This window comes from Misgurnus anguillicaudatus, chromosome 19 (assembly GCF_027580225.2).
Source record: "Misgurnus anguillicaudatus chromosome 19, ASM2758022v2, whole genome shotgun sequence".
NCBI classification, from domain to species: domain Eukaryota; kingdom Metazoa; phylum Chordata; class Actinopteri; order Cypriniformes; family Cobitidae; genus Misgurnus; species Misgurnus anguillicaudatus.
In genome coordinates this window covers 30,801,508-30,823,949 of record NC_073355.2, presented here as the reverse complement: position 1 = coordinate 30,823,949, position 22,442 = coordinate 30,801,508, and the positions used below count along the sequence as shown (strand labels likewise).

Genomic DNA, 22,442 nt, shown 5'->3' with positions numbered 1-22,442 from the left:
CTGAGACTTGTTTTAATTTCAAATATGCTACATCTTTTAAACTCATTTGTTGAACATTATAATAACATGTGGTAATCTTAATTATTCTACAAATTCTAGTGTTTTATTTAGCATTTCCTTCATTCAACAGGTACAGTATGGCCGTTTCTCAATCCGAAGGCTGCAGCCTCCGGAGGTAGCATTTGCAGGCTGCATACGTCATCAAGACGTTCTTATTTTAGAATATTAACAATTATAAAGTTGACTATTATTTTTAGTTAAATTAATTAATGTAATATGTTTAGGAATTGCGAATATAATGTTCAACTTAAAAAACAGGCTCGATGACGTATCCAGCCTGCACATGCGACCTCCGGAGGCTGCAGGCTTCGGATTGAGAAACAGTTCTTATCACCAGACAACAGGTAAAACATTGCCCTCATGTGGCCAGTTCATTAAACAGCTAATCAAAACGGGCCTACAACTACAATGCCTTTTACAACCATCGAGTACCATGTGGATTATACCATTCATGTTTTCAAGGGGGTTACTGCGTTTGAAAGTTTATTAGTCGTGATACTATTTTTAATAATATGATTGTTTAAACTGCTAAAATGTCTAATATGTATCATATGAGTACAGTAAACGCTTTAATGAAATAATTTATCAGATTTAACACATTTAAATGTTATGTGTATAGATCCCTCCCCCGTTAAGATAACGACATAACCCCAAAAGCTGTCAGTCAGTACCGCGTCGTCTTCAACCAAGTTTCAGCCATGAGGTATAGATTTTAAATGTATAATTGTTTCGTATTGATCTATTTGCGTTTTGTTTGTGGCTTATTGAAAAAAGTAAACAATTTGTGAAGTAGCGATAATGCTCGCTGCGTTTTAGAAAGCACGTGTCATAAGGACGACGATTTGTGCTGCGATGCTTGCCATGGATTGAATCGCCATATTGTGTCAGACTGGCAAAACAGTTGTTGATTCAATCCTACTGCATTTGTTAACATTTAAATCAAATGTAGTAACCAGTTTTGTTGTAATTAAAATGATTATTTATTAGAATGTAATGACGTTCATATGATGTGTTTGGCCTGTTAAGCGTAGCTGGCAGACTTCCGATAGACTCGTTTTTAACATGCTCTGACATGCCTCGTCCATAGACATTATTGAACAATCTACGCATATTGATTTGTTTTAGTATTCTGAAGGTAGTTTTATGCAATTAAACGGTCATATAACCTACCCAATATCGTTTTCGGTCTTGTTTTAGTAATGCCAGTTATTAGTTAGTTAAACAAATTAAGAAAGTTGTAAATTATATTATAGTCCATTGAAAGAAACTTCAATCCAAATTAGTTCCTGCCTAGTTAAAAAAACTAGATCAACAATTAAATGTGGTATCTCAAATGTTTAAAGCAATTTATAAATACATGTTTTATACACATTTTTTCTCCAGCATGCTCAGGCTTCAGAAGAGGTTGGCATCCAGCGTTTTGGGCTGTGGCAAGAAGAAGGTATGGCTGGACCCAAATGAGACCAATGAGATCGCAAACGCCAACTCTCGGCAGCAATCCATGCCCAGATTCAATTTTAAGTTGTTTTCTTGGTGCAAACATGAACTGATTGTTATGATATTTATTTTATTTAAATACCTAGGGCAGCAGATTCGAAAGCTGGTGAAGGACGGTCTGATCATCAAGAAGCCGGTGACGGTTCACTCTCGTGCACGATGCCGCAAGAATACACTGGCACGCCGGAAGGGTCGTCACATGGGAGTTGGTTTGTACCAGTTTAATGTTGTTTGATCACCAGTGACAATATGAATCCATGATGCTAAGAAAGTCAGTGCTACTCAAGAAAGCCTTTATAGACATCACACTCACTTTTCTAGGCGTGATGTGTTGTGTTTCTGTGCAGGTAAGAGAAAGGGTACAGCAAATGCACGTATGCCAGAAAAGCTGTGCTGGATGAGACGTATGCGTATTCTGCGACGGCTTCTGAGACGTTACAGAGAATCCAAGAAGATCGACAGGCATATGTAAGGCCTCTCAATTCCAGCAGAATTTGAATGCTAAAGTTGAAGTAGTTTAGGGTGTGCTCACATCATGCGTATCTAAACCAGAGTACTGTTGTCCCCATTCCCCCGTTCATCTGCACTCAAACTACAGTTTATGAGCATGTGCCCTGGCCCTGAATCAAAGTGAACCGTACCCAAGACCGCGCTTAAGCATACCACACCCTGGTACGGAGCGATCACACTAGCCAAAAGAACCGTACTTTGGGACTTTCAAATGTACTCTTGTACGGTACACATTATTGTTCTTCACTTTGAGCGATAGAGCTTGTAATGTGCGTGGATTCCCTCTCGCATGCACCTGGACTTGTAATGCGCGCGTCTTGGACTTTTGCTTGGACCTGAACACTCGCGGCATGGACTCCTAGCACCTAAACTTGTAATGCGCATGACTCGCACATGAGCTTGTAATATGTGCGGCTCTGCAATTTCCTTGCACTAGAGAGGTTGTTGTTAGGTGCGAAGGGTGTTTAAACCAGCAAGTGTGTTGTTCCCGCTCTCTGGCACGCCTGGGCTTTAATAATGCGCTTAAATTAATGGCATCTGTTTTAAATAGGTTGCGGCCATGACAGTGTTGCTTTAACAGTAAATCGTTTTTCTTGTCCACCAATCAAGTAGCTTGTTATATGTTATATTTGAGATACTATCGTGTATCTCAAAATGGGACGTATACTCGCCCAACCCTAGACTACACCCCTAAATAGTAGATGGGAAGTCAAAAATGTGCTGCATTCAGTACAGCGCCCACAAATGTTTATTTATTTAGGTTTTGTGCATTGATATTCAACAGCTGAACAGCAGGGTTTCGTTATGAATATTTCATTATGTATATTTTGTATTGCACTGTTAATCGCTTTGGATAAGAGCGTCTTTCAAATGCATTAAATGTAGGACTGGGCAATATGGCCAAAACATTATCAAGAAAATGTTTTCCATATCAGTCGAGCTGTAACATCCAGCTGTTTATGTTCACTTAAACAAGAAAGAAAACTTAGTTCAGTGATCACGCGTGTGTTATACATATACGAGCTATACACGCTAATAAATGGATGTCAAGAGCGTCACGTTGCTGTGGGAATGCATACATGTACACTATATTCACTGCAGTGGTGGATCTGCTCTTTTTCCTCAGTTTCCAGAATATGTGAATGTCCTGTAAATATACTTTTAAAGTTGTGCAGATGTGTGCGCGCGCAAGGCGGGCGCTGAAAGATACTGTACCTATTTTGTCTGCTGTGTTCCGGTCTTTGACAAACCCGTTTGCGCGTCCAACATTACACGAAAGGAAAATGTTTCCGCGCATTTGGATTCCGTGATTCTGTCCGCGTTATCCGCATCGCGGAAATCATAGAGCTCTATTAATAAATGAATAACTTGCCTCATCTTACTCCACTCCTTCAAGTCTAACTGACACTGTAATTGTAAACCAAGACCGTGTGCGGCATCCGGAAGTGTTTGCGCAACATTACGCACAGTGCTTAAACATTACCGATTACTTATCGAACTGTCATTGCGGACATTTATATCTGTAAAATTAACGTTAGGAAATTATCCAATAGCACTAATTAAATGTAAATAAAAGATTGTAGATTTGGCAAAGTAACGCAGCTTAACCTTTGTGAGAATACATGAGGATCTATCAGGTATTAAGTGTATTTATCCATTTCTGTTCTTCCCTCAGGTATCACAGTTTATATTTGAGAGCAAAGGGTAATGTGTTCAAGAACAAACGTATCTTGATGGAGCACATTCACAAACTCAAAGCAGACAAGGCCCGCAAGAAGCTTTTGGCGTAAGTGATCTACATAATGCCTGTGTGCTCTACATCGCTGCACTTTTTGTACAGTTTTACAGTAGTTCAGAAGGTAATCTGTGTATTTTCTTGTCTCAGTGATCAAGCAGAGGCCCGTCGCACAAAGACCCGGGAGGCAAGAAAGCGTCGCGAAGAAAGGCAGCAGGCCAAGAAAGAGGAAATTATTAAAACTCTTTCCAAAGATGAAGAGTCCAAGAAATAAAATAGTCTTTTGTGAGACAGTATAATGTGAGATTGTATAATGTTCAGAAAATAAATATACAATTTGTTACAGCTTTTCAGAGTCAATGCAGTATTTTTCCAACACAGTAATCCTGTGGCTTTAAAACATGGCATTTGTTTTATAAACAAGTCCTTTCTTATAACAAGAAAACTTATTCTGAACTCCTCATAATTCAGGTATAGACCCTTTTACTGTTTGTACACAATGATGACGTGGCAGCATATGCGTGGGCAGGTTGGCAACGGAAGTATGGCAAGAATCAGCAGTGAAGCAACACAGAGAAAGTCATTTTAAAAAGTGGACTTAACAACTTTTTCAATACGGATACCAGATCCGTGTACTGTAGTGGAGTGGATAGAAGACGTTAGCAGATGGTCAAGTATAAAGTAGCCAGATACATATACGTATATTATATTAGTGCAACCAAACGCAACAACCAGACATTTTGATGCTGGGAAACTGTTTAAAGGTGCAGTGTGTAATTTTTAGAAGGATCTTTTGACAGAAATGCAAAATAATATACAAAACTATATTATCAGGGGTGTATAAAGACCTTTCATAATGAACCGTTATGTGTTTATTATCTTAGAACGAGACCTTTTTATCTACATACACCGAGGGTCTCCTTATGCCGAGTTCAGACTGCACGATTTTAGGCCTGATTTTGACTCGCCGACAGGTTTTGAGAAATCGCCGACAAATGGCCGAAATCACAGGCAAATCGATGCTCGTGCACGCGAGTGACAATCACACAGTGTGAATTATAAAAGACGCGTTCTGAGAGGATCGCCGACGAGTCGCCGACACCCGTGAGATATTTGGCATGCTAAATATCTGGACCGGTCGGCGATTCAAAATCATGCCGTGTGAAATGTGTTTTGACTGACAATAACATCGGCGATGACCTACATCCAATGAGAGAGCAACATACAGGACAGCTGGAAGTTCGGGGAGGAGTCTCTCCAAACATTTCCTCATTCATAATTTTTATTTCTTCTTCTTTCTGCTGCAAAGGAGCGCACATGCAATTTGTATGGTAAACTTCTTGCGGGTGACCATTATTAATAATAATCCCAGTCTCACGTGAGAACTCCGGTCTTGCACGCGTGACCTCGCGCTGTTTCCTTCGCGTCACTTCTCGCGTGCATTTGGTTGTGAGACGTAGTTTGCAGCCCGGGAAAAACTTATCGGCGATTCTTCTTACGGTAAAGTCATGCAGTATGAAAACCCCTGTCGCCAATCCATCATGCAGTCTGAAACAGCAGCGACTGAACGCTTCCCCAGATAATCACGCAGTGTGAAACCACAGGTGACCCGACTAGTTTGAAAATCATACAGTCTGAACTCTGCATTACATGGAAGACGCCATTTTGTGCTGCAATTTTTCTGCAGAAGCCCTTAAAGGACAATTTTTTTCCAAAAAGTTGTCTCCGATGATGAGATGTTTGTCCGGTGGTGGCTAACGTAGCTTCTCTATGTGTTTCAAAAGCGAGGGGTGAGCCGTGGACTAATCCGTTGGTTGCAATTCGCAACCTCTCCACTAGATGCCGCTAAAATTTACACACTGCACCTTTAATAAACCTTCTGAGTTGCTAAAACGTTAGAACCACTGGGGCACAACACTACTTCTGTTGCCAAAATGCGTGCACAGGCTATTTGATCACGTGGGCTGTAAAAGGGTCTATTCAGTCAACTCAACAATGATAGACCATCAACAATTTGAAACTTAAAAGTTTACATAAGTGGTTCTCAAACTGTTTTTAAGACACAATTGTGTTATGAAACACATTAATTTTCTTTGGGAGGGATGCACCTCACACTAAAAAGTTTGAGTACCACTGGTTTACAACAAAATAACTTTAAAAACAAATAAAACAGTCCAACAATGTAGATAAGTGCTCCTGAAATGAAAGCCATTAAATATAAAATGCACATAATGTGAAATTGTTCATGTTGCAATGTAGTTTACAGAGTCTGCTTTCTCTTGTAGTGACTTGTAGGGCACCTGTCTTACTCTATGAGATGCTGCTCTTATCCTGCAAAAACAGTAATAAATGTAAGTTAGCTTGGTGGTAGAAAGCATTTGGCACTAGAAGCTATTAAAAACAATTGATACTGTCATTAAAGCTATGAGAAGCGTTCATAAAGAAGTACAAAAAGTATATTTTTGTATTAAAGTAAAAAGATGTAAGGAACATCAGTAAACATTTTAATGAGTGGAAAATAGGACACATTACCAAATAAACATCAGACAGAATGCCAGTACAGTGAATAAAGCAAACACCAGGCCTTTGATTGTCCACCTTAATTCATTCTTGAGACCTGCGTGACCGAAGATTCACAGACAAGCCATTACAAATAGACTAAGTCAATAAATTAAGGAAAATTAAGTCCTCCAAATTAGTTTATCATTCACTTGCTTTCAAAAAGGCAAACATATTTAACCACATCAAATAATTGTGTGTTAGGGTTTATTCAAAGAACTGATGTAGTACCTTCAATGACATTAACTGGGATGACCATGCTTGCAAGACCAAGAGCACTTTTGCTGACACACATGGTGCTGTTGCTTGTGAAGTTTCCAACGTGCATTCTGAAGGTGCTTATTACAGTCATGTGACCGTCAGATGCTTTGTCTGTGATGAAATCATGTTCGTCCTGTGCTAGAGACCAGTTAATATCAGGCAAAGGTACACCTTGACTCACGCACACACAGGTGAGAAGACCCTGCTGCAGTGTGCATGAAGAGCTGTTCAGTATCTCAGGCTGAGCTGCAAAACCATACAAACATTAAACCGTAAACATTTTTAAAGATTGCAAGCTTTTCGTCTTGAAACATAAATTGAGATGTAAAGTTCAAATGCACTTACAGTGAACTGTTAAAGTAACCGTATCACTGGAACTCATATTTCTTCCATATGTAGCCTCGCATGTTATTTTTCTTTGGTGATCTTCAGGGACAGGTGTGTAAAGAAGCTGTTCAGAGTATCCTAAATATCTGTTCTGTTTGTCTGCATATTTTAAGGGTATTATTTGTTTGGAGCCCTTTCCAAGCTCTTTCCAAGTCACTTTTGGATCCCTTCCCGGGCAGTTTTTTGAGAGGCTGCAGGTTAAATTATTCTTCTCTCCAGCTACAAAAACGTCAGTGCTTGGAGTGAGACTAACTTTTGCTGAGAAAAAATAAGATTATACAAAAAAGATTCATACATGATGCAGCTGTAGATTGTTTATTAGTATCTTACAAAATCAACATTAAAATGGAAAAACATTTCAGTGCTAAATCTAGCCTGTAATGCAGCTATACTGGGGTGCGTTTCTCGAAAGCAACTATGGTCGCAGGTTTTGTGGTTACCAATAGAGTTCAATGGTAACAACAACCATAGTTAGCTAACGATGCTTTTGGAAAACACACCCCAGATCAATACTCGTTTCTCTCACTATAATTTCCTGACCTAACAGGCCATGTGATGTCTTATGTTATTTGTATTTTTAACCCTCCTGTTATTTTTGGGGTGAAATTTATCCCAAAGCTACTTTGACATCTCTGAAAAATATGCTGATTTTATTTTTAAACCTACTTTTTGACTTTTCCTTAATACTTTTTGACTTGAAGTTTCTTTTAGTCACTTTTGATAAAAGTGTCTGCCACGTACATACAGTACACACAGTGTTCCTGTAAAACTGATCTAATGTTCTTAAATAAAATAAATGTTATATATTATTTTTATTTTACAAAATATACACTAAATGTATGTTCTACAAAATATACGTTTTCATAGAAATTAATCTTTTAAATAAACAAGTTAAAAAATAAAAAAGTTATTTTTTCTACAATTTTATTTTACATTTGAAGCATATATTAAACAATTTGGGGTCAATCTGACCCCAAACAATAAAAGTGTTGCTAAAATTTGAACATAACAGGAGGATTAAATGAACAAAACAAAAGGAAAGTATGTGCATTAAAGGTGCAGTGTGTAATTTTTAGAAGGATCTCTTGACAGAAATGCAAAATAATATACAAAACTAAAATATCAGGGGGTGTATAAAGTCCTTTCATAATGAACCGTTATGTTTTTATTACCTTAGAATGAGATGTTTTTATCTACATACACTAGTGATGCGCGGGTACTGTTTTATGAAATATTTGGCCCGCCCCGCACCACTGTATCTATTTTTACAACCCGCCCCGCGATCATTAAAATAGACATACTAGGCATTTGTAATGTAAATAAAAAGAGGCTTTATTTCAGCCTAAAATTGCTTGGAAACAGCCATTAGATTACATCGCCCTATAAAGTAGCAACAACATACGCGAATGAACCATTGAAACCAGCATGGTCATATTAATATAGAGATAGGATAATGATAAACATTTTCAATATTTACAAAGCAGCGTTTGTATTATCTATTCACAAATTCCCTACCTTAATTTCTCCCGCAGATCGTTTGTTTTGTTGTTGTTGCTGGCAGTGGGAGCTACTTGGCGCTTCTGTGACGTGACACCAAAGGTTTGGGTATAAAGTTACGTTGCGCAAGTTACGTTGCCACGTAGCCCTAAGTAATTTAACCTAATCAAAGAACATAATGAAATATTTAAGCAATATCGCTCGAGTAGGAGTGTGATATAGCTCTATATCATCACGGCTGTGATTAGGCTATATCACACGACTCTGAGAGCGATATTGCTTTTATACAACAGTTCGACGGCACACGTTTGAAAAACGAAAACTAGAAAACAACAACGGAGTTATTTTGAAAGCCTTTTTGTTTGGGAACTACTTCTTCCGCCACGGATTTGAGGGCGGCCAGAATGACAGGTAAAACTTTCGGCTCCTTTGAAGCTCATAACAACTCAATGGACGGAAGAGCCGTTACTTTATATTACCGTTTCTTGGTCACAAAGTGTAGTTTTAAGATTAGTTCAGTCGAGAATGTATATGTATTATATTTAAATCTGCAGTCGATTAGTAAAGATAGCGCCTGTTTGAACGTTTGCTTAGTGAGATTCAGTACGAATGAGAACCAAAGCATGAGCGGACATCAGTGTTCACTCGCCCCGCTGACCACCGCCCTCTCTGGGCTACATCTCTGAAGGAGATACCCTGGCTCTCATGTTGGCCTTGTTTGTTTATGATTGTCAAAATGAGATCAAATCAGCAGTATTTGGTGTCATGATCAAACTTGTACTTGTTTTTTTTAATTCATATTTAGTGTCTTTTGTGTTGTTATTGTTTTGGCGCGAGGTAAAAGTTAATAAAACTACTTGTATAACGTTACTATTGCTTTCTCATTTATTCTTAACGTGATACGAGCACTCGATTATTATTATTAAACTTTGTTCTTGTCAGTACTATATAAAACGTTTTTTTTATAAGTGTCAGAGATATGTTTTTGCATGCTGCTTATAAATATACCAGTGGCGATATCTCATAACATGTTTTAATAGTCACGATAAAGTAAATGATCAATGTCCACATTTAAAAGCTGCGGTGCTTACCTGCAGTTTCACGGTGTTTTCGCGTTCTGATAAGAAATATAGCTCCAGAAAAAAAAACGAGTGTTTATATTCCTTTTCCAAGTGTTAATCGTCCACACGATGTGACAAGACATTTCTCCCATTAACTGTAACATAACATCCAATAGCGCTGATCTTTGACGGAATAATACTTCTGATTGGGGATTCACAGACTGATTTATGAGCTAGTAAACTAATGAGACAAACGGAGAGTGATTCAAACGGCGCGTCTGTGTTTTTCCATTCAGAGATGAGCCTGCTTAGGACCTCCATTCACTAGGTGGCGGAGTGATACGAAAGGTGAAGCGGTTACAGTGCCGATATCAGCACAATATCACATAGGTCTTAGCCAATCAGATTCGAGAACCAGAAAGAACTGTTGTATAAAAAAATATATATTTAATATATATGCTACAGGGAATTAGACGCAACATATCTGTTTTTTAATTTTGTTTTTAATGACCCGCCCCGCATTAAAGTTACAATTTCTTTACCCGACCCCGTGTTGCGAGATGACCCGTGCATCACTAACATACACAGAGGGTCCCCTTACATGGAAGCCGCCATTTTGTGCAGCCATGTTTCTATGGAAGCCCTTAACAGACAAACTTTTTTACTAAGTTGTCTCCAATGATGACATGTTTGTCCGGTGACAGCTACCGTAGCTTCTTTATGCGTTTCAAAAGCGAGGGGTGATCAGTGGACTGAGCCCTTGGTTGCAATTCGCAACCTCACCACTAGATGCCGCTAAAATTTACACACTGCACCTTTAAATGATTAAAATCATTTTGTTTATGTGAAACATACATACTCAGCAAATGGAGATTTCAAATAATACATGGCTTCTGTTTAAGACAATCCTCAAACCTTATGGTTTATAGCTAACATTCTATGGGGCGGTTTCCCAGACATGGATTAGACTAGTCCAAGACTAAAATTAATATAAGAGCTGTCCAAACTGAAACCAACTTGCACTGACAAATCTTGAAATACATTAGTGCCCTTTGTTTTGCTTAAAAATGCACACCAGTAATGTTTTTAGTAAGGCATGTTTGTTAAAACTAGTTATATTTCCTATTTAAACTAAAAGGCCTAGTCCTGGTTTAAGCTAATCCCTGTCTGGGAAACCACCCCTAAGTGTTTAGACTACCTAAACAAACCCTTTTTCCACATTAAAAACGCTGTAGTAAACTATAGTAAAAATTGTATTATATTATAGTACCACAGTTTGCTACAGTATACTGTAGTATTAACTGATAAACTGAATTAATAAACTGTAGTAAATACTGTAGAATACTTTACAATGAAAAACTTTACACAGGTTTACTAACCCCGCTAAAAAACAGCTAAAACTGGCTGACCCACCACCAGCTTAAACCAGCTACTTCTATCTTAAACCAGCTAAGACCAAGCTGGTGGGTCAGATGGTCTTCAATCATGACCAGCCAAGACCATTGACCAACTAAAAAAGTGACCAAAACCACCCTGTTACACCAGCTAAAACCAGCCAACTAGTTTAGGCCAGTTTTAGCTGTTTTCTCAGTAGGGGAAGTAGGCCTATACCACAGTATTTTTTCATGTGAGTAATATACCTCTAAAAAGACTATTAGCCAGAAACGAGTGTCATTTAGTTATTTTCGTAATCTCAGTTCCCTCTGCACATACGTACCAAAACAGGGAGCCACTTTAACTCTGTCTGGGAAAACATGTCTTTCTTTGTTTCCCCATTCAAGCATGAACCCATACTCTCCTGAAAGGTCCTGCGTGTTACGCAAAATAACGCTGCACTCTGAATATATAGAAATCATTGGGCTGTAGAGTCCATCTTTTCTCTCCACCTCTGGTGGTCTGAGGGGAAACTCAGGACTGCCTCTGAACCAAACTTGACGACCAGGGTGCGTTCTCATTGGAGCGCTAAATGCACACGGGATCAAAGCAACTCCCCTCTTCGGGACCACAAACTTCTTTGGCAGATCCAGCTCGAAACTATAATCACCTGCATACAACAGATAGCACAGTAAAGATTTTGGACCAAAAACACAAATCCATTTATATTGTATAAAAAGTCACTAAATGTTTTTTTACTCACCTCCTTCAGCTAGACAACTATAAGTCGATCCAGTCCACATTTGCAGAACGCATAACAAAATCAGGCTGCGCGCTTGAAGATCAGCTAATGACTTCATCCTGCAAAGTTAATATGGTCATAACGTTTACACATACGTTGTATTCAAAAATTGACAAATGACGTATTTGCATTTACATCATCTTTTTGCGTTGTTCCCGATCTCCTCAAATGCCAAATTTACCTTTTGTAGAAACCTACTGTGTTGTTTAACTTACTTATTTTCAAATGAAAAGATTTAGAAACATTTTCTTTACAAATGGGCGTGTACTTCCGTGTTATTTATTATGTCGTACAAACAACACATCTTTCCTAAATGTTAAAGCCGCATTTTGACCCCATGTCAGATGAGTCTAAACCTGCCTGATAAACTAATCATAAACCAATCTGAGAAATGGGAAAAGAACGTAAACAAACTTACCTAAAGATCAAATTCTCTAAATCCACAACCTCAGCCTGTCAAACAAATGTCTCTGCGATTACTTTCATTCGCTTGCGACGCGCTTATTTCACAACGTCATACACACAGCACGTTGCTATTGGTTAATCTGTGCTACCAAAAAACATGAGAGCAAACGGAAAACTACCTTGTTTACATCGTATATTATGTAGAGTACTGTGCTCGAACACTAGGTGGGGATGTTTGGCAACTGCTGGTGGGTCAGGCAAGCGCTTGCAAGCCCAAAATCATCATATCCGGGAAAAAGAACCAATGACACAAGATTGTGACTACTTTTTCAGATAGCATCTTCTGGAAAATATATCAGATTATAATTTATAAAATCTATTATTTAATATTTCTTTTTATTAATAATTTATGTTAACTATTAATAAAAACAACTTCTCAGTTCCTAAATTAGTTTGACATTTTTTGGACAAACCAAAACTTCACTGTAAAAAAATTCCGTAGAAATTGCAGCTGGCTTGCCGGCAACCCACCGCAGATCTAAATCTATGTTTTTTCACTGGCAACATTCCGTTCAAAGTCAAATGAACATTAAACATTTAAAAGTCTTTGTCTTTACAGAGTAAAACAAAAAAAAAACTGCATCAAGCAAAACATTCTGGGAAACAAAATCTGAAGCAAAAAACTGAAAAAGGTTGATGATGATTTCTGGTTCCCAGAATGCTTCGCATGCGGCTGTTATTGTAGGCTATAGTTTTATTCTATAAAGACAAAGACCTGTCAATATTCAACATTCATTTAACCCTGAACAAACTCCTGCCAGTAAATACCACAAATCCAAATCCACGGCAAATCACCGGCAACCCAGCTGCAATAACATTGTAATTTCTACGGATTTTTTTTACAGTGAATTCCTAAAGTGAAAACATGCTGTCTCTAAAATTTCTATAGAGATATTTAATTTACCTTATACAAACCAGCAGATTGCCAGAATTAAAATCAACAGCAGCCTACTGTTCTGAATGCCAAATGTAAATTTTAATAGTATATATAGTGTAATTGTAATTACAATATGTAATATATAGTGTGTTACACTATAGCATATAGTGTAATTTTTACACACATATACAAAAAGATTCATAACATGTCAAGAAATGAGTAGAAATGATTTGATTTTGTTTCTTCTTAACAATGTTTAACCATTTTAAAAGGAGATCATAATCTAAATGTAATAGCAAGCAATAAAATACAAGGAAACCAGTCCACTGTTTGTATTTTTGATGTAGCTATGCATAGCCAAATTCACATGCTATTACCTATTTCACACACACAAAAATAATTCAAATGCATGCAAAAAAAAAAAATGTATATCTTGTATCATGAACACACAATTGTAGCTTATACCAGGCTTGTGCACAATTCAGAATTGAATTGAGAATGACTCCTAAATTCCAATTCAATTCTTGATTTTGAATTGAATTTGAATTGATGTCAAAAACAGGATCTAGAATTACAATTCGAATTTGAATTAAAGGATTGCAATTCAATAGAAATTCTAAGAAATTAATAGACATTATACAGTAAGCAAAGTGTTAAAAATGAAGCGACTCAGATATGATTGCATTACATATTCTAAAAACTATATTAGTTTGAATTACTTGTACAGATTACATTAACAGTTATATGTTAAAAACTCTAGTCACATAACAAATAAAGTTTTTTTATTGTAATTTTGTGGAACATGATGGAACATGACTTCATTTCACAGAATGCTTTACTTTAACCAAGTATTGAAAATGGTTACCAAACAATTTTCCAAAGTAACTTTCCTAACACTGAATGTATGTGAGATTCTTTATGTTGTGTGATTCTTTATGTTTCTTTGAATTGCCATGAATTTAATTCCACTTCCTGTCATTCCAATTCAAATTCAACTTCCTGTATGGCGGAGTCAATGCAATTCAAATTCCAATTCATGAATTGAATGGAGGGAAATTCTGAAGTGTGCACAAGCCTGCCTTATACATATCATAATATAACTACTATCAAAATAGCTACTACACTTATTTTTATTCAGTGTTTGGATTATCTTCCATGATCTGATCTGGATTACCTTCAGTAATCACTGGAAGTGTCATATGTGCCTGACCAAGGTAATTTCTGCTGACACAAATCACATCACCTATGCGGCCGAAATCTTCAGCAGTCATTGTGAAGGTGCTGTTTACGGTCACATGATGGTCCGATGCCTTGAATGGATTAAAACTTTTATTGTCCTGCAGTAGGTCCCAGTGAATATCAGGCAAAGGTACACCCTGACTCACGCACACACAGGTGAGAAGACCTTGCCTTAGTGTGCATGCAGAACTGTTCAGTATCTGAGGCTGAGCTGCAGAAACATACAGTATAGACATGATAAGATCACTTACACATAAAACGAGTTTAGTGTATAAATGCAACTGCACTTACAGTGAACTGTTAAAGTAACCGTAGCACTGGCGGTCAGATTTTTTCCAAACGTAACCTCACATGTGATCTCTGCTTGGTGATCTTCAGGGACAGGTATGAAATGAAGCTCCTTATTTTTCCATCTGAGGGGTAAAAGTTGTTTTGAGCCAAGCCCCTTCCAGGTTACTTTTGTATCACTACCAGGACAGAGGTCTGAAATACTGCAAGTGAGAATTGCCATCTTTGTGGCTACAAGGATCTCAGTGCTTAGAGTGATGTTCACTTTTGCAGCATGGGAAATAAAAGGAAAATTTTAAATCAGATTCATTAAGTACACTTACACATATTACACTGAATATCAGGACCATTTAGAAACAAAAATATTTTCCAATGGCATTTCTTGTGTCTAAATCTTTCATCTTAAATGATGCAGCTGTTCCTTTCTCACTCCTTGCATGGATTCAGATGGCTAAGTAATGTCATTACAGTCTTGCATTACTCGAATGAAGCAGAATGAGCATATCAATCATAAAAACATTAAAACATTTCTGAGGAAAATGTAAGTGGTGCCCATTCACGCAAGATGTTTTGGCATTGCAAAGTCTCTCTTTCGCAACATAAGTGCTTCTCTGTTTAACCGCACATACATACCAGCAGAGTAAAACACATTGACTCTCTCAGGAAAGATGTGTTTTTCATGTGTTCTCAATTCTAACATGAACCCATATTCTTCAGTTCTGTCCTGTCCAATGAGGTCCCACAGAATAACACTGCATTCTTCTTGTGTAGAATATGTTTTTTTCAGTCCATTCGTTCTTTCTATCTCTGGTGGGGCGAGGGGGAACTCTGGGCTGCCTTTAAACCAGATCTGTTTGGCATTGATTGCTTTTGGTACATCAAGAAATGAACATGGGATCCGTGCACATCCTGCTTCAGCAGTTATAAGCTTCTGGTCCAGATACAGTTGTAATTCAGCTGCAACAGTTAGCATAACTTATAAGGAAACCATTTATAATTGTTTTGCAAATTGTTGCTTTTCACTGAATCAATATTTAGTCTTACCATCTTTAAAGAAGCACCCATTCGTTGATCCGGTCCACATGTGCATAACACAGAGCAGAACCAAACCCACTGACGATTTCAATCTATAGTGTTTTTATAAAAAACGTATTTAGTTTTGCATTCTAAGGTTGATCATAAACTTTGAAAAATATGCTTACCGTTGCATCTTTTATGTGTCGATTTTGATCTTAGATACACTTCTCTCCCGACTTCTTGATGTGGTACAGTGAGATGAGAACTTTGTGTCCACTTGTTTTTAAAGGAAGAACCCATACTGGGCTTGTTTTTATCTGACACCTCAATAAATCTTGACTTATGTAAGTATGAGGAAAAACACTTTTTTTCTTGCTCAATTCTGCTCATGTGAAACTAAATCAATTCAGAGCATCTGTTAAATGTCTTAAAATCCCTGTTAAAGGGATAGTTCAGGGTCATTCTAAGTTCACTTTTGGTATGGCAAGATGTCTTAAAATGATTTCCTTTTTTAACATTTAAACTTAGACCACATTATTAGATTACTCTTTGACTTTATGAGTACACATAAATGACAGCTTAATGGTTTTTTTTTGTGTGTGCATGTACTTAAAGACTGCATACACCATGTTTTTTTTCACTGGTGTTACCTTACTTCTTTAGCAATATTAAAGGTGTTTATGAAATATTATTTTTAATTTGTTTCAGCTTTAAAGCTTAATTCTTAAGTGTAGCAGAATTTAATGAATTAAAAAATTATTATGTCACATGTGAAAGATGTTATTAAATGTGAAAGAACAAAAAAACACAGTAACACCAGTGACACAACAAATCACCAGTCACTGGTGTTACTGATCTTAACTAGTGTTACCCATAGGTAACACAAGTGACTGTAACACTAGTGACAATTTTTATGAAAACTGCATTTTACAAAATTGCTGCTGCAAAGTATCAAACCACATGTTGTCAATCATTGTATACTCACTGAATTAAGTAGTTAAATCCATTTGTATTCTAGTTTTTTGCAATTCCCAAACAATAACGGAGGTCATACCAGTGACTTAAACTAAAAGCTTCATATGAAATTATGAGATAAATAAGAAGATTTCTGATAACTGAAAAGAGACAGTGGACTTACCATGGACTTCTCTTCATTGATCTCCAGGAAACTGTATGAAGGAAGTCAAGTGATGTCATCAGTGTAATTTTTATTTAAAAATAAGAGCTTTTTTTGTTAAACGGTAACACCGGTGACACAACTATATATTTTATAATATTTATTTAGCATTTCGTTTTCTAATGTAATTTACATCATATATTTGATAGTTATGGACACATTGTTGTATTTTAAATGGAAGAAAACACTCTCTTTGATCTCAAAATAAAGCATTTCCCATCTGTACATGACTGAACCAACCCTTTCTATGGTCCTCACAATTGTAACCCTAAAGTGTTTTTCAAGTGTAATGTTTCTGTAAAGGCTAGGGACAGAAAAATGGACATTTCCGTAAAATGACCTTTCACAGAAAAATTTAAATGTAATCACTTACTTATCCTAAAGCTGTTCCAAACCTGTATACATTTTATCTGATAAAGACAAATAAACAAGCAGTGGCGGCTCGTGACTGCTCATCCGAGGGGTGCAAATTTAAAATATGTGTTCAGAGTGTCATGTGTGTTGCTGGTGTTTTCAAAATTGTGTCATGTGAATCATGTGCATCACGTGTTTTGTCAAAATAAGTGCCTGCTGCACACGCGTCAAAACCGTTTATGATAAAAGAGACGCTCACGTTCACAAAATACACGCAAGACACTCCATTAAAAGTAAACTCTGATTACGCATGAGATTATGCGAGTTTCTGGCAAATACGAGGGTCTCTTTTATCATAAACCCTTTAGATGCGTCTGCAGCAGGCACTTATTTTGACAAGACACATGATGCACATAGGTTCACTCGACGCGCAGAACACATATTTTGAAGTTACAAACCACACACATGTCGGCTACACTGTAAAAAAATACTTTGCTGCCTTAAAATTTTTTGTTAAATCAAATTTACAAGGTATGTCAACAGAGAGTTGTCACAACTTATAAAAATATAGTTGAGAAAAGTCAACTTAATTTTGTAAGTTATAACAACTCATCTCTAGTCAAGATAAATAATAGTAAGTGGAAATGACTTGTAAATCCGAGTTGATTCAACAAAAAAATTTTAAGGCAGCAAAGTATTTTTACAGTGTACATACATGTTGTGACGAACTTCACATAATGCACCCTCGAAAAAAGAAGTCACCGGCCGCCACTGCAAACAATGTTAATAACCAAACACATCTGGGGCACCATTCACTTCCATGCACTGCAAAAAATGATTTTCAAGAAAAAAATCTTAGTATTTTTGTAAGGTTTTCAGTAAAAATATCTAAAAATTCTTAAATTAAGATGTATTTTCTTGATGAGCAAAACGACCCATAAGTCTAGTTTTTAGACTAAACTGATCAAATTTAAGTGATTTCGTGCATAAAACAAGCAAAAAAATCTTGAAAATTTTTCTTAAACACTAAATTCAAGAAAAAATCAAGAAAAAATTGCTTACCCTATTGGCAGATTTTTTTGCTTGTTTTTGCTTGTTGTTTGTTTCACAAAATCACTTAAATTTGATCATTTTTGTCTAAAAACTAGACTTATTTTCTTTGGTCATTTTGCTCATCAAGAAAAAGCATCTTAATTTAAGAATTTTTAGATATTTTTACTGAAATATTTACTGAATATTTTTTTGCAGTGTGGAATTATTTATCCTCCTATGGAAATGAATGGTGCCCCAGATCTGCTAGGTTACAAACATTGTTTTAGCAAAACAAAGAAATGTATATTAAGTTTGGAACAATCTTTATTTTTTTTGTAAACTATCCATTTAAATTAAGCAGAAATTTACTAAGAACATCTCTGTAACATCAGAAGATAATGAACTCAGAGGTATTGACTTTATATAGCTTTGGATTATGGCGTTTATTCTTTACTTTACTTTGGTTATTCAGTGTTACAGATGTTTTTAATCATTGAGTGAGTTTTTTTTAAAGAGTGCTTTTTTCATACATCTTTAAGAACTGAAATCCCCCTCCTTGAGAAGGATATGAAAACTAAAACTTATATTTTCAGTAAACACAAATACCTCTATTTATGCTTATAATTAGACAACAGTGGTGTTTGTCTCCATCTGGTGGCATTTTTATTATTTTGGCTAAGATTATTATAAAGTAATGTTGTGGAAAACCTCTCAAGTGAGGCTGAAGTGAAAATTAACTTGAAAAAAAAAGGTCATCTAGATCTGCAGTGAGGGGACCAAGAGCAAGTCACAGCAGTTTTATAGTATATATTCAATCAGAAGTGGTGCCAAGAATATTTTAGCCACACAGCAAATTTAGCAGAGTTAAAATTACGGTGTTAATGGAAATATAAAGAGTTTGGAGTTAATTTAACACTGGATTGAGTTAAAACTATTTTATTTAACTCTATAAAAATAAAGAGTTGGTGTTAAAACAGAGTACTCTTACAGTGTTTTGTTAGTGGAGTTTGTTAACTCCTAGAGTGTTAAATAGAGAAGACCTCCCACTTTTTACAGCACACAATGAACCGTGTTTTTGGATGATGCAGTTCAAGCAGAAGGTCATCTTTTTCACTGTAAATGGTAAGTAAATGTTCAATAAATAACATTTTGATCAATTACATTTGAGAGTTGTAAGGTGATATGTTTTATATTGCTGTTAGTATCAAGTTTAACATTAAGAGTCATGTGTTATTGTCATGAATCCGGCAGTTGAGTTTAGGTCTTAGCCTCAGATGGAGCAATTCATACTCGTATAATGTTTTTGGAAGTTTTTTTGTAGTTTTTTTTTTTGCTTTATATGCTGTTTAAGTTTAAAATATATATATGTTTAAATCCATTAATGTGTGCAGGAAATTTGCTTTGGGGACTTTGGAGGAGCACAGAAATAGGCCTACATGAAAATTTCTTCAGACGAAGAGCAATTTTATAACAAAGTGAGTATTTTTGTGCAAAACATAAATGTATAACTATTTTCAAAGTATTTTGTAATGTGTTCTGTATGTGAATTCTGTAATGCATTTTGTATTGTTTTTTAATAATGAATGTTTATTGTTTTTTAATAATGAATGTTTCCCTTTTATTTTTGTTTTATTAACAGAAAAGTTCAATATCCAGTCTGAAAATCTGACCGAGGATCATATCACCTCCTTACAGCTACTGGTTCATCATATTCTGCTGTTATTATGTGAAGACCAACATGGATTTTGGATTGAAATGAAGTCAAACTTGTTTGTATGAACTGAAGCATCCCATAAACTGTGTTTATAAATATCTGTACTGTTGTTATACATTGGGAATGTGCTTTTTAGTTGTCTCGGATGTTATATCTGTTAATTTAATGAACACTTAAATGCATGATACATTGAGAACAATTTTTCTGTCAAAAATAAATGTTGATCAGATGACATTTAAAAAAAAACCTTAACAGTTTTATACTGATAATGATCGATTATACTGCTGTATTGTTACATTAAAAAAAACTGTTTAAAAATAAAGTTTTTTTGTCCCAAAAGTACCGTAATATGTTTCTGTCTTTACATTTACCATATTAACACCATTGGAGTTAACAAATTACACCGAGGGAGTTAATTTTTAACAAATAAAAAATATTTAACACTTATCAGTGTAAATTTATAGATTTTTAACTCTGTATGGTGTCAATTGCTAACACTTTAAAAGAGTCAATGTGCCAACACTTTCAAAAGTGTTAAAATAACTCTATTGGGAGTGGACCCCATGAGACACTTTTAAAGTGTTGAAATTAACTCTTATAGAGTTATTCTGAGATTCCAGATTTTGCTGTGCACGAAAATGTTACTGTCACGGTCTTGTCAGACATCTGTGCTAGATGTAGGTCTGAGTGCATCTGACAGGACCGTGACAGTATTATGTTCTGTGTGGGGACATGTGGAATCACATTGTGTGTGTGGCTTCCACATGTTCCCAGTGGTGTGTGGCTGTCATGGTCTTGCCTGACCTTGGTTATGATCCAGGTCGGATGTTAGAGGGCAAGACCATGGCAGCAGTGTGTTATGTGGGAACACGTGTGTTTCACATTATGTCTGTGTGACACGTGTTCCCAGTGTTGTGTGGCTGTCATGGTCTTGCCTGACCTTGGTTATGATCCAGGTCGGATGTTAGAGGGCAAGACCAGGGCAGCATTGTGTTTATGTGGGAACACGTGTGTTTTCACATCATGTATGTGTGACACGTGTTCCCAGTGTCTTGTCACTTTTACCCTACTCCCTTATGTACTCCTGTCTTAAGTGATTAATTATGTTCACCTGTTCCCCATTGATGTGGTGTCTTTATAATGCCCTTGTGTTCTCTGTGTGGTGTGCGTGCGTTGTTGTAAATTCAGTCTTCATGTATTTTGTGAACTGTTCCATTTATTCTGGTATCCCGTTTGTGTTTTATCACAGTGTTTTTGTTATCCCTTGTTTTACCCCCTCGTGGGTGTTTCTTTTATTTCTGTAAATAAATCCATAGTTATATTTTCTTACATCTCTTGCGTTTGGGTTCTCCTTTTGTTTTTCCACAATCCGGTACTAACCGATCGTGACAGTTACTGTTTTACTGTTGGGGCATGACTTGGATGAAAACTGATCTTTGGTTGGTTGGAAAATGTACACTTTACAGATGTATGATTAAAAATCTAGTTAAATACATTATCTTTGTTTTCACTTTATAATAAAGTTAACCTGCTATGTACAACACAATGTGACCTTGTATCACTCACAAGTAGCACAGGTTGTAGCAATAGGATAGGATATTTTGTAAAGATCACGTTTCATGAAGATATTTTGTACATTTACTACCGTAAATGTATCATTAGTAATACGTATTGCTAATGACTTCATTTTGAAAGCTTTAAAGGTGTATACCTTTAGATTCCAGATTTTCAAATAGCCTAGTTGTATCCGTAGCAAACATACTAAGCAAGCTAAGTCTGTTACAGCCATCTTTAAGCAAGTTCAAAGTGCATTAAATATTTAAATGTTTTACATATCATTTAAAATCACTAGGATTGCTCAATATTTGTAGCACTGTTGCAACAGTTGGTTTACCAATGTATTTATTGGTAACTGTTTTAAAGTAAAGACAGAGTTCAGGTCTGAGTGTGGTAAACAATAACTGGGCAGATGAAAGCATCAAGCTGTCAACATCAAGACTTTTGGTTAACATTTCTGCAAATGTGTGTTCTGTAATTCAGATGCACTCATAAAGATAAAGGTTACTAAAGGTTGTTTGTCCAGCTGTACACTCTAAAGTATTTTTTTCATACTTTTTGTTTTTTTGGTTTTTATTTAGTTAAATCTCTCTCTCTGTCTCTGTCTCTCTCTCTCTCTCTCTCTCTCTCTCTCTCTCTCTCTCTCTCTCTCTCTGTTAAGTGTGCTTTATTGGCATAACAGAACTGTACATTTGTATTTCCAAAGCATTTGCAGCTGGGCTGCGTACAAATAGTGCAAATAAAAGTAAAAATAAAACAAAATGTATAGTGCAAAATTAAAAGTAAAATAGTAAGTTATAGAAATAAAATAAAAGAATAAGAACAAAAAGCTAAACACAAAGTTAAATAATAGAATAAAGCAGTAATATAGGCTACATTAAGTATATGGCGACATTAAGTCAGGTCAGATTGATTTTCTCTTATATTTTGTGCTGCTAATACACAACAGTCCTTGTGTTCTCCTAACAGAAAGATCAGT

General features: G+C 36.2%; 3 protein-coding genes and 1 long non-coding RNA gene across 6 annotated transcripts; 2 read left to right on the top strand and 2 right to left on the bottom strand.

The window, feature by feature from the left end:
• Window positions 1-604: 604 nt before the first annotated feature.
• rpl19 (ribosomal protein L19) lies at window positions 605-4,150 on the top strand. Its single transcript, XM_073857435.1, has 6 exons — window positions 605-763; window positions 1,444-1,557; window positions 1,651-1,766; window positions 1,905-2,025; window positions 3,743-3,853; window positions 3,953-4,150. The coding sequence occupies exons 1-6, from the start codon at window positions 759-761 to the stop codon at window positions 4,074-4,076; spliced, it is 591 nt and encodes a 196-aa protein (XP_073713536.1). The 5' UTR covers window positions 605-758; the 3' UTR covers window positions 4,077-4,150.
• On the bottom strand, window positions 4,099-12,342 carry LOC129436273 (sialic acid-binding Ig-like lectin 12). Of its 3 annotated transcripts, none has more exons than XM_073857432.1 (7): window positions 12,162-12,342; window positions 11,705-11,802; window positions 11,285-11,611; window positions 6,968-7,267; window positions 6,593-6,868; window positions 6,335-6,419; window positions 4,099-6,133 (listed from the first exon to the last, which is right to left on the bottom strand). In XM_073857432.1, the coding sequence occupies exons 2-7, from the start codon at window positions 11,799-11,801 to the stop codon at window positions 6,046-6,048; spliced, it is 1,173 nt and encodes a 390-aa protein (XP_073713533.1). In that variant the 5' UTR covers window position 11,802; window positions 12,162-12,342; the 3' UTR covers window positions 4,099-6,045. The 3 variants fall into 3 exon arrangements, with proteins under 3 accessions (XP_073713533.1, XP_073713532.1, XP_073713534.1); XM_073857431.1 differs by lacking the exon at window positions 12,162-12,342 and adding an exon at window positions 11,879-12,078; XM_073857433.1 differs by lacking the exons at window positions 6,335-6,419; window positions 12,162-12,342 and adding an exon at window positions 11,879-12,079.
• An 820-nt stretch (window positions 12,343-13,162) lies between these two features.
• On the bottom strand, window positions 13,163-15,966 carry LOC129436274 (sialic acid-binding Ig-like lectin 12). The gene is made up of 5 exons (XM_073857430.1): window positions 15,815-15,966; window positions 15,657-15,739; window positions 15,251-15,569; window positions 14,616-14,887; window positions 13,163-14,535 (listed from the first exon to the last, which is right to left on the bottom strand). Exons 1-5 carry the CDS (start codon window positions 15,820-15,822, stop codon window positions 14,216-14,218), a joined length of 1,002 nt encoding a protein of 333 aa, XP_073713531.1. The 5' UTR covers window positions 15,823-15,966; the 3' UTR covers window positions 13,163-14,215.
• A 3,236-nt stretch (window positions 15,967-19,202) lies between these two features.
• On the top strand, window positions 19,203-20,145 carry LOC141350891 (uncharacterized). Its single transcript, XR_012358986.1, has 3 exons — window positions 19,203-19,314; window positions 19,584-19,667; window positions 19,832-20,145. It is a non-coding gene; the product is annotated as an uncharacterized lncRNA (long non-coding RNA).
• The last annotated feature ends 2,297 nt before the right edge of the window (window positions 20,146-22,442 follow it).